At 38.7% G+C, this 16,353-nt stretch overlaps 1 protein-coding gene across 4 annotated transcripts in view; it reads right to left on the reverse strand.

Annotated features, from left to right (window-relative positions):
* PRG4 (proteoglycan 4) overlaps nt 1–16,353 on the reverse strand; it is a 40,989-nt gene that overhangs the window by 9,291 nt on the left and 15,345 nt on the right. The window contains exons 1-5 of one of the 4 annotated variants that reach the window (XM_083847064.1): nt 9,387–9,462; nt 8,667–8,765; nt 6,531–6,653; nt 4,284–4,403; nt 1,374–1,493 (exon numbers count right to left, since the gene is read on the reverse strand). In XM_083847064.1, coding sequence (XP_083703190.1) covers nt 1,374–1,493; nt 4,284–4,403; nt 6,531–6,653; nt 8,667–8,763 — 460 coding nt within the window. In that variant the 5' untranslated portion in view covers nt 8,764–8,765; nt 9,387–9,462. Of the gene's footprint in view, nt 1–1,373; nt 1,494–4,283; nt 4,404–6,530; nt 6,654–8,666; nt 8,766–9,386; nt 9,463–16,353 lie in introns of those variants that run through there. The other 3 variants (XM_083847065.1, XM_083847067.1, XM_083847066.1) reach the window with 3 other exon arrangements.

Consider the following 16,353-nt stretch of genomic DNA (forward strand, 5'->3'; position numbering starts at 1 on the left):
GGAGGAAAACAAACTTTTTGAGTACAGACACCTGCATACATGTCCTACTCTATATCCTTGGTATTTTTCCTCTTTGTGATTTACAGCTTTAAGACTCTACTTTTATATGTAGTTACATGAACTTGAGTCAAATTATAGATATATTCAGCAGAAACTAACATTAAATGTTTCTGCATTTAGTCTTTTGATCTCTCAGTGTTACCTTTGTGATGTTTTGCCATTTAGTTCTGTTTTCAAAGTTTTTTGTTTGTTTGTTTGCTTCTTACTTCTATGATTCCTTACTATCTACTGTTATCACCGAGTTGACACTTGATTCTTGAAAACCTGAGAAAATCAAGTGCAGCATCATGTGATTTCGGGTCATGTTGTTCATCTTTTGAACAAGTATTCTGAAAAAATCTTTCAAGATCTGAGCGATTTCTGACAGTCATGGCCTGATGAATGTACTGATGCAATGCCTCTCTCAGCAGACTGGAAACACTTAGGATCTTGCAGTGTGAGGAATAATTCCTGTGTAAATGTATTGTAGAAACAGTGTAGTATGAGCACAGCATTACAGAATAGTATTCCTCCTTCCCAAAGTGTATGTAATTCTGTAAATCAAGTGGGATCTTGTTTGAATTTCCTTAATTCTGTTTCATTTGATCTGCTGTATTGATTTCGTAAAAGGAAACTGCCACAGCAGAAAGGTAAGTACTCCAAATTATTATTATTGTTATTATTATTATTATATTTTATTATTATTGATAATAATAATAGCAATAATAATAATACCAAAGGGGTTAAAGTATTGGCCAGTATTGACTTCTAGCCTTGTTTCATTGTTGTTACTTCAGGTTTCAAGTTCAAATTGATCTCCCAAATTATCATTTAAAATGCTGGAATAGAATATCAAAGAACACAGAAATGCAACATGTTTTCCATTCTGAAAAATAAAAATAAATTGTTTGTGTTTTCTGAAGCTGCATGAGGCTGGGCTTGATTAAAGCTAGAGAAGCCTGTTAGGAGATTTTCCTGTCCTGGTTCTGCCAGTTTTCACTGTCCCAAAATACAACACCCTTCCTGTTCTAGCCATGGATTTTATCCAAAACTGACAATGGCATGTAACATAGTTTTTGAAGATACATGTGGAAATCAAATAGAGACGCGGGAGACATCACCACAATCTAACATCTGTCTGAAGTGAGCGCTGCAAAATCAGTACAGTCTTTCTTGAGAACTAGGTGAGGTAATGAGTTTATAAACTGAGTGGTTCCAAGCTTGGTAACTGTCTGGTAATGTCTCACATTGCCCTTCTGTTTCCAGAGCAGGAAAATGGTCTCTAATATTCCTTCAAGTAACACCCATCCTGTTTCATTTGTGTTCTTTCCTACCTTCTGTAACTTCATGGGGCTGTGTTACTTCCTCTGGCTTCTTTTCTTCATTTGCAGATGACCTCTTAGATGTTGATTTATTTGGTGGAGGAGTCTTGGGTGTTGTCTTTTCTGTGTGTGCTGAAAGAAATGAAACAATCTGTTAATGGGAGTGTTTTTAGGTTTTTGGTGTAAGAAGAAAGTGATACAGAATTTCAGTGTCCCTTTTCCACATAAATCTTTTATTTTTTCCCATCTATAATATTCTTTAGAATACTATTTGTGAAAAAAGAGAAAAATATCCTTTGGATCCCTAAGTGTTTGTCATAGATCAGAGAAATATTTTTCCCAGAAGTGTGAGGTGAGGCATTCCTAGCTAACAGGAATTTTCAGCTGGGAAAAAGAAGAATTCTGAGTGGAGTTTTATACTCTGAGAATTTCTCTCTTTTTTTGTTTTGTTTTTGAATACAGATAGCTTGGGGCTAACTTGTGAGTGTTTTTTATAGTGGGTATCTGAGAGATGGTGTATTACTTTGATAATCCCTTGAAGATTTAGTTATGATGTAGCTCTTCAGACATGGGATAATTCTGCACATATATCCTGAAGCTTTTATTAGGAAAGAGAGAGAAAATTCAATTGTTGAATAAAATTACTCTGGGAGCTGAATCAGCTTTCAGATGAGTCAATGTGGGGATATTTGATCAGTCCTTAACTATGTGTATATGTTCTGGGGTAGAGGGCTTTTGGAGGAATGCAAAGATAAAAATGATCTCTAGATGAACTTAGCTCCATTGTCCAGAAAAAAGTGGTCACGATATATAGACAGAGCAAAGTGAAAGTTCACTGCATGCCTTAAGTTATTACATTATTCCAAAAAGTTTAAAATGTTTCTTAATTACTCGGAGATAGCAAAAATACTGAAATACTGGGTACTGAGTAGGGTGAATTTGGGGTGTCAGGTTTTGTGTATGTTTTAACAAACATTAATAGCGAAACTAAGAAACCAAAATCCTAGAAGAAACTTTCTAAGACTATGAGCAGTTGGATAATTTTTCATTATGCTTGAACTGAAGAACAAGTGAAACAGCTAAGTATGTCCTGTGGGTGTTCATGCATCTTAAACTCCTGAATTTCCAAATTGGTTGCACTAGTGCAATGGAAATTTCATGAGCCTGGAATGCCACTGCTACTGTTCTCTGAGATTTTTTTTTGAAAAACATCAGATAAATCACACGTGTGTCTAAGATTTCCAGCAGAATTTTTCTTTTTTCTTTTCTAATGTTATGCTATGTAATGTAATGGCAATGATCTCTGGGCATCCCTGAAGCTGAGACAGAGCCAGGTACCAAGCTGGGATGGGTCTATGCATTCCCTGAAGGCAGAGCTGCAAGTCCCTGGGGACTTTCTGAGCCAAAAGGAGATACTTGGTCAATCAGGCAGCTCTGAGAAGGGTGATCTAGTGTCATCTTTGTCCATTGCAGTCCCAGTGTTACACTCGTACATCTTTTTGGGAATCTTGCTCTAACTGAAGGAGTTTCACAGCAGGGATTAAAAAGCAAGAAGAAAAAGAAGATGGAATGTAATCACTGATAAAATAGTAGATAATGTCATTTAAATCAAGTGGCATCCTGGTAGATCCAGCAGAAAGAAGCAACCTCAAAGGTAGCAAATTCACCTCATGACACTTTTAAGACATTTATCTTGTAGGCATCCAGTCAAAAGTGCTCAATACAGAGTCTATTTCAGTATAAATTACTATGCAACTGAGTAGCAAAACCAAGCAGCTATACCAGGGCTTGGGGACTGGGAGTGGTTGGTAATGTGAGCCAAATGATAATCCCTAACACTTCTCCTGTCTGCTAAAGGACAGGCTTTGAAAATTGGCTGCCTTGTAGGTTGTCTGGTCTGTGAAGGGCTGGATAAACAAAAGTGACTTGACTGTGGGGCGGTACAAGCATTCCCTGAACTGAATTCACAGCCTGAAGGCTAAACGTGGACTTTCCTAAAATGTCTCACTTGCAGTGTGAATGTGCAATCACATCTCATCAGGGAGGGCCTCCTTGACCCCCAGGAGGGGGTTCTACGTTGGGCTGCTCTTCCTGTTTTGGATTCAGGGTGGGAAAGATCTGGGCGATTTGCCCATGTGCTTCCAGTGATTGCAGCAACCAAAAGCAAATGGTCTGAAGGTTCAAGTAGTGCGATCCCCAGTGCAGGGACTGGCTATTACGCATGTCTGGGTGGGTTGCAGGGCAATTTAAGGGAGTTGGACCTACCTTACTACTTCTCCGTATATGACCTAGACTTTTTACTGCAAAGCATCATTCATTTTTGCCCAGCCTCTGTCTTTGAATTATGTTATTGATATAATTTTAGTAGCATGAGTGGAAATACACGTGTCAAACCTGGCCTTACATGTATTGTTCTGAGTAATGGTTCTGATAGTGAATTAGGGTATGGAGTGCTAAAGAGGCTAAGACAAAATAAAACTTTCCCCTTGGAATGCATACCATGTGATGGATGCCAGTACATCTACCTATATGCTTCAGTGTTCACACTTCAGAAAATGGCCAATTTATTTCTGAAATTAGGTTTTATGATTTTTGTTTTGTTTCGTTTTGTTCGTTTTTTGTATAGCTAATGCTATGTATAGCTGACGCTGAGTGCCAGTGATTTTCGAAAAGGCCAGTAAGTTGTGCAGGATCTCTGTAGTACGGAATTGTTAGCAAACATTTACGTAGTCTCTGCCTCCTGGTTCCTGTTTATTGGGCTGTCATGCTGTGGGTGTACTAGCATGGCTGAATTTTATGGAAAGGTTCACTTGAGAACTAATGTGGATCATACCAAGAACAAAGTCTACGTGGTTTATATTTTATGGCAATATAAGGTATAAATATATGTAGGAAAAATTTTGCAATACAGAAATTTCTTACCTTCTTTACAGTGTTTCGCATAGTCGGGGCAGCATTTGCCATATCTTTCACAGTCCGCATCACAGTCACACTCTCTTCCTCTTTCAAAGGCTTCAAAGCAACGTCCTTTGCAGGAGACTGCTACATTAAGGCAGAACAAGGGAGTTAGTATTTTTGTCTAGCTCACATTTAACATTGGGACCTTTCTACAGTGAAGTCACTTGCTTAAGCTGATTTAAAGAACAGCTGCCGAGGTGGTCACTCTGGTCTGATCCAAAACTTGTTTAACTAGTTGAGTCCAGCGAGTTTTGGATCAAATCACGTAACCAGAACAGCACTTTGCCATGGTGGTGTAGTGAGACTGTTTAGAATTCATAGTGGAATGAAACAGCCTCGGAGTTCACTTTAGATAGGCCCCATCACAGAAGGGTTCCCAGACTGGCTGAGGCTGAGACCTCTGGAGGTCACCTGGCCCCAGGCCTGCCCCAGCAGGGCCCCCCCAGCTGGTGCCCAGCCCCATATCCAGGCAGCTCTGGAAGCTCCCCAAGGAGGAGCCCCACAGCCTCTGTGGGTAGCCCGTGCCATTTCCCTAATCAAATAGCAGCTATCTCAATAATGTTTAAATTCAGTAAGAAAGTAATTCTGGGCCACATTTTCAAAAAGATGGTGCTTCAGAGCACCACTCTGCAGCAACACAGATGTGTCTACCAAAGTATTTCTGAAAAAGAATTGGCCTGTATAAGTTATGACTAAGTGTACCTGGTGTCCACAGGCAAATACTGTAATTTAGTTATATGAATGACTATACAAAGTTACACAAAGTCACTATTTTTTAGGTTTTACCCGGTCTATTACAGTTCTTAAATTATTAATACTAGAGGAGTACCTGCCATGTTTTGACAGATGACTAATAACCACGTTTTTAATATTACAGTAGTGGTTAACATCTGATAACCTTAGTGACCACGGTATGTCTGTTTTGTACTAAATAATGACCAGATTGTTTTGGAAAGTGTGTGTGCAGCTATTACAGACTAGAGCAAAACATGCTTGCTGTATTTGTCAAGAATTAAGTTTGTCCTTAAATGTTTACATTACAAACTATTTTTGAAATTCGGTAATATCTTTAATAGGTACTTAGTTGATAGCTAAATTGGAGTACATTAGACCTGAAGTGGGTATTTTTTTAAGATGCTTAGCATCTCATAGAATTGAGCTGAGAATTAACTATCACTTGGTATTTCCAGAATTATCATGTGATCTATTGTTGTCCTGTATCTTTACTGTGCATGAGTCCCTTTGAAGTCAACGTCTTGCTGGCACTCAGGGCATAAAATCCTATTTTACAATTAAGTAATTATCTATGAAAGTTAGCATCACTGTGTAGGCAGATTTTGAAGAGTTTCTGACCAGTGTGGAGAAGGTGTGATCTGTTGATGCCAGTGTATTCATTCCACATGCCTATGTGAGAATTGTTTTTATTTTTTAAAGAATTAGCATTTTAGGTCATGTTGCTTTTGAGTTTTAATACTCAGCCTGTATTGCTAGATCTAAGAAGTCTTTTCTTACGCCATCAATCTTATTAGAACTACAATGTAGTGTAACAAACTACAGTTATCTAAATCACTGGTATTTTTGACATATTGATAATTTATAAGAATATCATATATTTGATAAATTCTTCAGTAGAACAGTTTGGAATACCTGTGCTTATTTACACTATACAGTTTTATATTGCATATAAATAATACATGTCCAGCCATCTTTTCTGTCACACTCCGGACATGGTTCAGACCCAGAGTTAATTTCTGTCAGTGGAAGGATTCCCTCTGGCTTTGGATTAGACCGTACAGTCTCCACATCTGTTACATTTGAATGGGATTGTCCCAGAATTTCTCTCTGGAAAACCCTGAAACTTTCCTTCCTACCTGAATTTGCTTTGAACAGTTTTGTTGCATAGAAGACAAACAGAGACAGTACAAATGCACGAAGAAAGAGCAAGCAAGCAGTTGGGAAAATCCCCCTCTTGCTCTGCTCTTCCAAAAAGCAAAACCCTTTTCTTGGTGATAAACCGCAGATACAGAATTTTCATTGAATGGTCCATGAGAGGTTATCGCTGAGGCTTTTTGAGGGGGGAACCACACATATGAGAGGAGAACAAGGATGCAGTGAAGCAGAAGAAACATTTAAGCATTTGGAGGACAGACACTGGTGCAAGCAGGAGGAGAAGCCTTTGCTGACAGGAGCTGGCTGTGTTTGGGAACTTACCCACCGTGCAGACTTTCTTGAAGTCAGCGCAGCACTCCATGTAGTATTGGCAGTTATAATCACAGTGGCAGCCATGCTCTCTAGAATACCCTTCCCCACATCTCCCTGTACAGCTCCATAAATCTAAAATCACACGACACCAGTGTGAACATTGCCAAACCAAAATGCTATGCAAGGAAACACTGAATGGCAAGGTGGGAAGATTCACGCTCTCCTAAAGAAGGCTGTTTCTTCTCTGGGAGCCATGGAGCTGCAGGCCCGGTGCCGCCCAGTGTCCTGCAGAGAGAGCCCAGCACCGGGCTGCTCAGCGGCCCCTCCGGGTGAGAGAGGGGCTGCACCACTTCTGGCATCCGGACAGACTTGGGCTTAACTTAGGCAACATATCAGCCAACACTATGTTGTTTTGCTGATTTATTTTCTGTCTTAAGACCCTACGCATGGTGATAGAAGTGCGCCTGCGCCAGCATACCTGACGGACAGATTAGGTCTGTCAGAATTTTACTTTTGGTAAAGTTATTCATATCAAAACCAGCTTAGTTTTTAAACTGGTGAGCATTGTCATAATAAATACAGGTCCCTGGAGCCATTTTTATTGTCAGTTTTCAATATCTGCCATATCAGATAATCGCCTGAAACAACTCCCCCTCCTATGTGAAATCTCTGCTAACGTTAACGCACTAACAGCTTCTTCTGGAAATGAAACATGCAGGACCACAAGTGGAGTGCCCCTAAATACAAACAAAGAAGCTGAACAATCAGCAAGCTAAAACAGACTTTGGATAATTAGCTGAAACACTGAGGAACAACAAGAAAATAACAAGGAATAACATGTAACACAACACAACACCAAAGACAATAATTTCTAACAGCACACATTCTTCATGTGTGTATTAAGGAAGACCCTAAGACAACAAATAATTAAGCCTGTGAATCTATATTGTGATTTTTCAGCAGTTAGGTATAACATTTTTTTACCATTTCTTTACAAATAATAAGTGCTACCATTCTTAAGAGGACTGCTGGGGCCCTGATAACAAGTCATCAGCACAGGGGAGCTGGGGAGTAAATCGAGAAGTCAGTGGGTGTGAGTTAATGGGCTCGTAATAGGGGAGCTGAAGAGGGAAGCTAGACATCTTCCTTCCTGGGTATGTGCTCAGCATGTTGTACCTTCCTTGCCTTGGGGGAAGAAAATACGGATAAATCCAGAAAATAATGCCTTTTCATCCATTTATTTTTTTTAATTTATGACTTGGAAGTTGTGAAGGTACTTGTAAAGAAAATGCCCAAATGGTTCTAGCTGCTGTTGGCACGAGTCTGGTTTCTGTTAAGCTAGCGGGAGGGTTCCCCTGGCTGTGGAAGGCGCAGCACCAGATGGCTCTGCCCTGCAGGTAAAGCCTGACACCTCTGCGCTGTGATGAGCTGCTCAGATGGACAGATGTTACGGTTCTACGCTCAAACAGTAATAAACTTTATTTTACTAGCAAGTGGTACACCATGTTATCACTTGAGAACCATGACAGCACATGACTTGCCAGGCTGTAGGTTCTTTCATTTCTTTGTAACGGTGCTACTTTCATCAGAGGTCAACTACAGAGCTTGAGAGTAAATTAAATTCTGTAGTATTAGATACCTAAATGCCGAAATCAGCCTTGGCAGTGATAGTAACAGTGTATTTAATGGCAAAGAACTTAGCACGGTGTGCACATTCCTTTCCCTCAGCCCATTCTTCCATTCAAACATTTCTAACTGAAGTATATGGGTGTTATAATTCAAGATTCTCTTTGAAGCATATTGCCAATCACTTTGGTTAAATATGTCAACCTAAGAACAACAGGATCTGTAGACTATGTCTACAGAAAAAGAAATAGGCTTATATGCATCTTGTATAATATTCATATTTATGTTATTCCTCAAAAAAAAATAAAATAAATAAAGAGGACCACGTTGTACCAAAATTTAGGTATGAAAGTAATCAGTGATGATAAAGCTGAACCACAATGCCTGTCTGAATAAATAGACAGGCAAATAAATACTACGTTCTAGAATTTAGTATTTTTATGAGGATACATTTGGAGCTTTCTTACTATTTATCAGATATCTTAGACACCCTCCCCTCAACTTTGTATGTTACGATACCTTGAGAAGACACTTCTTGAATCAGGGATAAGGAAAGGATCACCAAGGATACACAAAGTACATTCCATATGATCATTACTTTCAGGTACGACATCATCCCTAAAAAGAATAATTTCACATCACTACATGCAATTCATTTTTTTAAATAATGAACCAATTAAACTTGAAATGCATATCTTTATACATAATATGAGTTTCATAGCAACATAAAATTCATATTAAAATTATTCAAGGAGAGTTAGTAATTTAGAATTATTCCATAAATTCTCTCATGGTTATTAGTTGATCAGCTGTTAAGTTTTGTAGTAGGACTTGGAAAATTCACTATTAACAAATAATGGAAGTATTTTTTGCAGAACTGTATTAGGTGAAATCTACAGTCACAGTCTACTCCTTTTATTTTAACCTTGATGGAGTTTAGTACACCAGTCCCTAGGGCTATAATACTGATAAATATAGATCTATTATATTTTTAAATTGTCAAAAACAATTATTAAACTGTCAATTATTACTCTGTCAAAACAATTATTAAGCAGCATACTTTTATAAACCATAATCTATCATCAAAATATTAGTGTTTAAGCAAGTCAATGGAAATGTAGGATAAAAGCAAATCTTCTTTCAAAAGGAAAACTATTTTTTTTTTCAGCCCATCATTTTCCTTTTGAGGAAGAGCACTTTGATCAGAACACTCTGAGTAGAGAGAGGCATTACACTTACCTAACAGAGAATATGTCTGCCCTTAGGGATGGTTCAGATGCCTTATATATCTCTTTGTAACTATCCTGGGGTTAACTAATTAGACTGCTTGTTAAACAAAACTGCCAATGACAGCCTATGACAGCAAACTTTCCACATGAATTGGAAGAGGTCCCAGATGACTAGACTAACGCAACATCTGGAAAATACTCCCATTAAGAAAAATGATTACAGAAAAAAATAAATAGAGACTTACTAGTCAAAACACATTTTGATCACTGAGTGAAATGAACAAATTGTCCTGAATGCATCTGGAAGGCATTAGACGTTATTGCATAGCAATAAGAAGTCATTATAGGCAAATGCAGAGTATATTTTCTTTCCTGTCAAATAAAGCTTAGGTGACAGTAGCCTAAAATTACGCAGTACTATCCACTACTGATGGTGTTTCTTCTCCAAAAACTTTTGAGAACCAGTTCACTCAGTCATAAATAATTTTCCAGCTCTGCACTGAATATATGTTATTTTCCCCTAAGCTGAATGGAAATGTTGCCAAGGTGTTGGCTAGAAATCAAACAATTTAGTCAAGTCTCAAATTTATTGTATCTATTCTATGCAAAACATCAGAAATGAACGGAAGACAATTACATTATTTTAATGGTCTTTGCATTTCTCCATTCACTATTCAGAGTACTGGAAATGGCTGCTTGGCACTCCCAGAGCAAAAGGCGACTCCCTTTGAAACTTCAGTCGTGCTGACTCTCAGGACTTGGGGGCTGCCTCTTTACACAGAAACTAACTTAAATAGAGGCAGGGAACTTTGGTACTCCTGTCTTATGCTATTACTTGAATCCCAGAGCAACTTCAATATCCCAAAATAACAAATATGTGCAATTCACACTGATCCCACCTGAGGAAAGCACTTAACCATTAGGCTTAAGTCACTTAAAGAAAAAATGTAGTTATCTCTGAAAAAGAATGGGTTTAGACCTGGGTTCAAATGTTTTCCATGCTTAGTCCAATGACTGAATAGCTTTTTTATGCTAGAATTTCTTTATAATTTTATGTTATCACTATAGAAGCAGTTTCATTCAATCTTTCTGCATTGTGGACATTTCTAATAGCTTTCATGTCACTGCAACAATTCCATTAATTAATTCTGATCAATAAAAGAGTGCTTTTTCATTGCTCTAGGAACATGCATGGTCTTTGCAAAAGTTTCTGGAATTATTTACAAAAGTATTAAATGGGAGCACTTACAGTATCAGTCTGCTCTTTGAGCTCTTCTGCCCACTGCCAATAATTTTCTGCTATTACTATACTATACGAAAAAAGAAACATGAGGCCCTGAGATTTCATGGAGTATATTCAAGGTAATACACTGGAGGAAGTACATTACCTTTCTTTGTCATAATAAGAGGTTTGATTCAGCCTTTAGTGGAGCTGACTATACACTTGACACAGAAACTCTGTGGATTGAGATGAAAGGTACAACCCTGTAGATACTTAGAACCCAGGAAAGAAGTTAGGGTAGTTAAAAATAATCAACTTCATTTTCTAGATTCTCTAGAAAAATACTAAAATACTCGTAACTTAAATAATTTATAGTTAGATCAAGCTAAACATTTAAGACTACATTGTAAAGTATATTTTGATATCCTTGTTTTAAAGGAGATTTGATGACTTCTATCATTTCAGTCAGTACAGCTCTGAGTGCCAGTTAATAGTGGCCAGCTACATGAGGTGAAAAAATATATGTAAAAAAGTAAACAAAAATAAGCTCTAAATGTTTAATCGTGATCTGCTAACATGGCAGTATGAATAAATCAAAAGTCAATTAGGTACATACACAGCTTGAAAATATGGATAGTCATGACTGGCTGCTACAAGTATTTTGTTTTACAGATACGTTCGTTTTGGTAGGGCTGTATTGTTTCACCTCTCTTATGAATTAAGTAATTGGATTGGCAAGATGTATGTGGGGTTGCAAAGTATGAATGGGGAGATGATTTCCTAACCTGCTGTGACGTGATTTCAATTGCAGTTATCCTCATCTAGAGCATTTGTATTTGCTATAGTTGAATGACTGCTAGGTGATCATTGATGACTACTAATTCCTTATCATTAGTTATATGAACTTCAAATAGAAACTGATAATGTAGTTTTTCCTTTCTTTCTGGTCAATGCAATTTTAGCTAGCAGCATCTGACAGTATGTTGGATTTTTACCAACCTGTGTGGGTTCCATTTACTTTTGTGATGCATGGAAACTGAGGCTGTTACACATTTGCTCTGTTACCTGTGCTGAAAAAAAATCATATTTGAAAATCTCCAATGAATCTTCTTTGTAGTACTTTTCTCTACAGCATTAAAAACTAATTTAGAAGAGCGTACTTTCTGAAAGACTGGTTGAAGGTTAAATGTTTTTTTTGTGTGTTTTTTTTTTTTTTTTCCTTTGCAGATTAAGGAAGTCAATGAGGATCGGTTCAGGTTGGTTTGCAGTTCTGAGGCAAGCTTGGTCAAGTCACTTATCCTGAAAGTTAAATTAGGATTTCCAAAACTGTGGGGTTGCACCTTTAAATATCATAAATTCTTTTTTAGAGAAAAAAGAATGTGAAGCTTTCTGTGAAGAAACATACGTTCATGTGAAGAATGTGAAGATACACAATGTGAAGTGGTCTAGCCTCTACAAAATCGTATATTCAGAATAAAATAAAACTTTTTTTCTCTTTTTTCATAACAAATTCATCACTAAGCTGCTTTTGCAGGCAGGTTTATCTTCCCTGTGTGTTGTATGGGATAATTCAGTAAGTGGATTAACAGAATGTAAAACATACTTTAAGCACCTTTAAATCCATGTAGTGGAAACACTCTTGCTAATGATCTTCCAGGCTTTCTGTCTTGCAGGGACAAGGAAGGAGAATGATGCAGGGGAGGCAGAAGCCCTAATGTGGGAGGGCACAGAGTTACAATTAATTCTTCTGGGGCATCTGATAACTGACCAAAGGACACTTCCCTGCATTTCCTTCAATGATCATGCACCTTCCATACCAGAACTGGCTACATTTTATTTCCATATTTAACTAGATTCTAGGGGGAAAAAAATAATAATAATTTTGAAGAGAATTTAAATATGCTGACTTTTAAGACAAAGTAGTATTAGTACTATGGCTTTTCTGTGATCTTTGAGTATTTTGAGTAGCAGTAATATTGCAATGAATTCTGCTCTAGCACGCTGCTGTAATAAGGGTCAGATGGACACGTACATCATCCATTTGATGTCAGTATAGACTTACTATAGTTCCAATACCTAAAAAGTTGACAGAATGGTTTAAAACTAAGAAGTAGAGAGAAGAATATGACTTAAAAATTGTATATGTCCACGTAGAGATAACAGATGAGGCAATAATGACAGGTGGAAGATGAAGGATAAAATCTGCATGGTGTTTGTGTTATTTTTGTAGTATTATCGAGATCAGTAGGAGAAAGCTTTTTATTCCAGAAGCCTCTCTATACTCGGCACAACTGCAGACATTACTGAACACCTTGAAGAGCAGGAAGAGGAGGAGCAGGTCTGCTGGCCATTTACACCTATAGATATGCATAGCTACAATTCCTCTGGAGCCTTGACCCTAAGATCATCATTCAATGGCTATTACAATCCTTCTCTGTGGGTCCTATCAATTTCTTCTAAAAGAAGAAAGCCTCAAAGCTAGAACAAGTGTTTACTTAAACTAGGCTAGAATCTCACGCTGTGTGGAATACGCACACTGAGTCATAAAACAGAGCAGGCTTTTAGAAGCAGAAAGTTACAGGGAGAAATCTTCCATCGAAAAGGTCTGACAGAGCGGGATGTTACTAAATCAGAAATATTTGTCTTTCTTTCCAAGTACACTAATTTTTCCTCCCCCTTAATTTGGTTCCATTTATTGATTTCAATCCATACAGGCTAAAAAGTGACTATTGTCTCATAAAAAATGTCTCTCAAAATGAATTGTATTTCACATTGTTCTTTTTTTAATCAATATAGTATATGGACTAATTCTTCCAGTGAATAATAGCAGGAAAAAGCAAGATGTTCAATTATAGGAAGAAAAAATAACGGAAGCTTTGGTTCATATGAAGGATATCAAATGATAAGAAGAATAGGGAAAATGAACACAAGAAAGGTACCTGGGGTAGAAAAAGAGGTAAATCTAGACGAGTTAAACAGGGAATTCCCAATTAAGCAGTAGGAGTGGAATTAGCAGTGGCTCCTGGTTAACTTGTGAATGAAAGATGCAGCAAACTCTTTCAGAACATAGTTATTTCATTACCACCTACAGGACTGTTAATAAAGATTCCCAGAAACAGCCACCACTCTTTAAGTGACTGACAAATAAAACCCCTGCTTTGGCAAAATACCAGTGAAAAAGTGTGAGACATCATTGCAAGTCTTTATTTTATTTTCAGACTTAGTATGAAGTAATTTTCTTGTAACATGAAGAATCATCTTTCTTAAACATTGCGCTTAGGCTACTATAAATAATCCTCTTTACTCATGCTCAAGCTTCCACGTCTCATGCATTCAAGCAAAAACGGTCTGTTCAAATGTCTGTATTCAAGTGGAAAGACTAGCTGGATCAGCATAACTATACAAGAACAAGTAGTTAATTTATACTTCTTGGAGAGGGTTTATTTTTTTTCTTGTTTGGAACTTTTGAGGTGTATTCAACAGGAAGGTCTTGTAGGACAAATAAGTTCATGTACAAAAAAACCTCCCTTGGCAATACTGAATACTATGTATTAATACTAGTGGAGAGAGCTATCATTGAAGCTGCCAAAGGCTTGAGGAAGTTGCCTTTGTCTTTTCTCTAGAGTAAACACCTGATTTTGATCATTCATAGTTTTACAACAGTCTGAGATCTTCAACTGAAATGATCAGCACTTAGCTTCTGCTTAATGGAGTTCTTAGAGGATAGGGGCAATCTTGTCATGTCTAGTCTCTTCACTTTCAATCACCCTTGTAGTTCTGTATGGTCGTTGAAAACTGATGCAAAGTACAGCACTTGAAAAGATTTTGCAGAATGAGGCAGAGTTCTTCATTACATTTGTGAACAAATTTAATGGACTGGGATTTTGCCAAGCAGAAAAATATAGCACAGAGTACAAGAAACAGCATAGGCTCAATAAAGAAGGCTTCTGAGACAGACTTTGTATAGGTGGCTTATAACCTCACGATCAAGTCTGATTTCTGTAAATTATAATACAACATGATTTATCAACAAGAGTAACTAGCTTAAGGAAGATCTAACAATTCGATGGTGTGAGCATCACAGAAACCTGCTCAAAGTGTAACACAAGCTGGAGGAAAGCTTAATGTTTTTGGAGGGGAACAACACTTGGGTACTGAACGATGACACACTAACTAACGCACAGAAACCCACTTTTCCGGGCAGGACTTGAGGACGTGCTTGTGTGGTGGTTTTACTCGGGTGGGTGGCCGAGTTCCACCACGGCCACTCTCTCACTCCCCCTCCTCAAAGAGGAAGGGGGAGAGAAAGACACAAAGAGCTCAAGACACAAAGAGCTCAAGGGCTGAGATAAGGATGGGGAGATCACTCAACAATTATCGTGATGGGCAAAACAGACTCAGCATAGGGAGATAGTAAGATTTATTGCCTATTACAAACAAGCTAGAGAAGTGAGAAACAAAGGAAAGAAACCAAAAATGCCTTCCCCCCATCCACCCTCTTCCACCTCCTCCCCCCAGGCGGCACAGGGCAATGGGGGAATGGGGGTTGCAGTCAGTCTCTAGCACTTTGTCTCCACCACTCCTTCTCGGTCACTCTTGTCCCCTGTGCCATGGGGTCCCTCCCACAGGATGCAGTCCTTGCCAAACTGATCCTGCGTGGGCTTCCCACAGGCAGCAGCTCTTCAAGAACTGCTCTAGATATGGCTCTGTACCCCAGGGCCCATCCCTCAGGAGCAAACTGCTCCAACCTGGGTCCCCCATGGGCAGCAGCTCCTGCCAGGTCACCTGCTCCTGCATGGGCTCCTCTCCATAAGGCTGCAGCTCCGGCCTGGGGCCTGCTCCTGCAGGGGTCCTCCACAGGCTGCAGCCTCTGTCAGTGCAGGTCCACTTGCTCCACCGTGGTACTCCATGGGCTGCAGGGGGACAGCCTGCTTCACCATGGTCCTCACCACAGGCCGCAGGGCACTTCTGCTCCGACACCTGGAGCACCTCTCCCCCTCCTTCACTGACCTTGGCACCTGCAAGGCTGTTCCTCACTCCTCTCACTCTCCCAGCTGCGAGCTATTCCTTTCTTAAATGTGCTCTCACAGAGGCGCAAACAACATTACTTATTGGCTTGGCCCTGGTCAACAGTGGGGCCCTTAACTAACATGGGGCACCTTCTAGATTCTTCTCACAGAAGCCACCCCTATGGCCCCCTGCTACCAAAACCTTGCCATGTAAACCCACTGCAGTTTGGAAAGCAGTAGCTGATAGAAGACAATTTAAATTCTGGCAATATTAGTTTTCAGGGCACCAGGTGTGGTTTTGGGTAGGGAAAGGTAGAGAGGAAAAGAGGTCATTCTTTCAGCTGAAGAGAAAATATAAGGCATTGTAAGACAAAATACACTATCGATACTTGTGGACAAAGAAGAGTTAATTTAATGGAGAATATCTTCAGTAAAGTTGAAAACAGTACACACGAGATACTTTTTTTATATAGATATCCAAAATCTGTATTTCAAAAGGGATGTCAGTCCACTGATTTCTTTCTGACACTGAAATTTCTTTCAAGATAAAGTTATTTCATGCACTTCTGCTGCACTGTGGTTTTTCTCTTTGCTGTTATGTAAAAGACACCCACCATGAACAAGAGCCAGCTGGGTATTTGGCAGAGAAGATTGTCTCAGTATGACAAATCCCTTTTCCTTTGTCAAAGGTAAAGATTTAAATAAATAAATAAATAAATGTTTTCCCTTCAGTTTCAAAGATCTTT

Source organism: Anser anser (genome assembly GCF_964211835.1).
Source record: "Anser anser genome assembly, chromosome: 8".
Lineage (NCBI taxonomy): Eukaryota > Metazoa > Chordata > Aves > Anseriformes > Anatidae > Anser > Anser anser.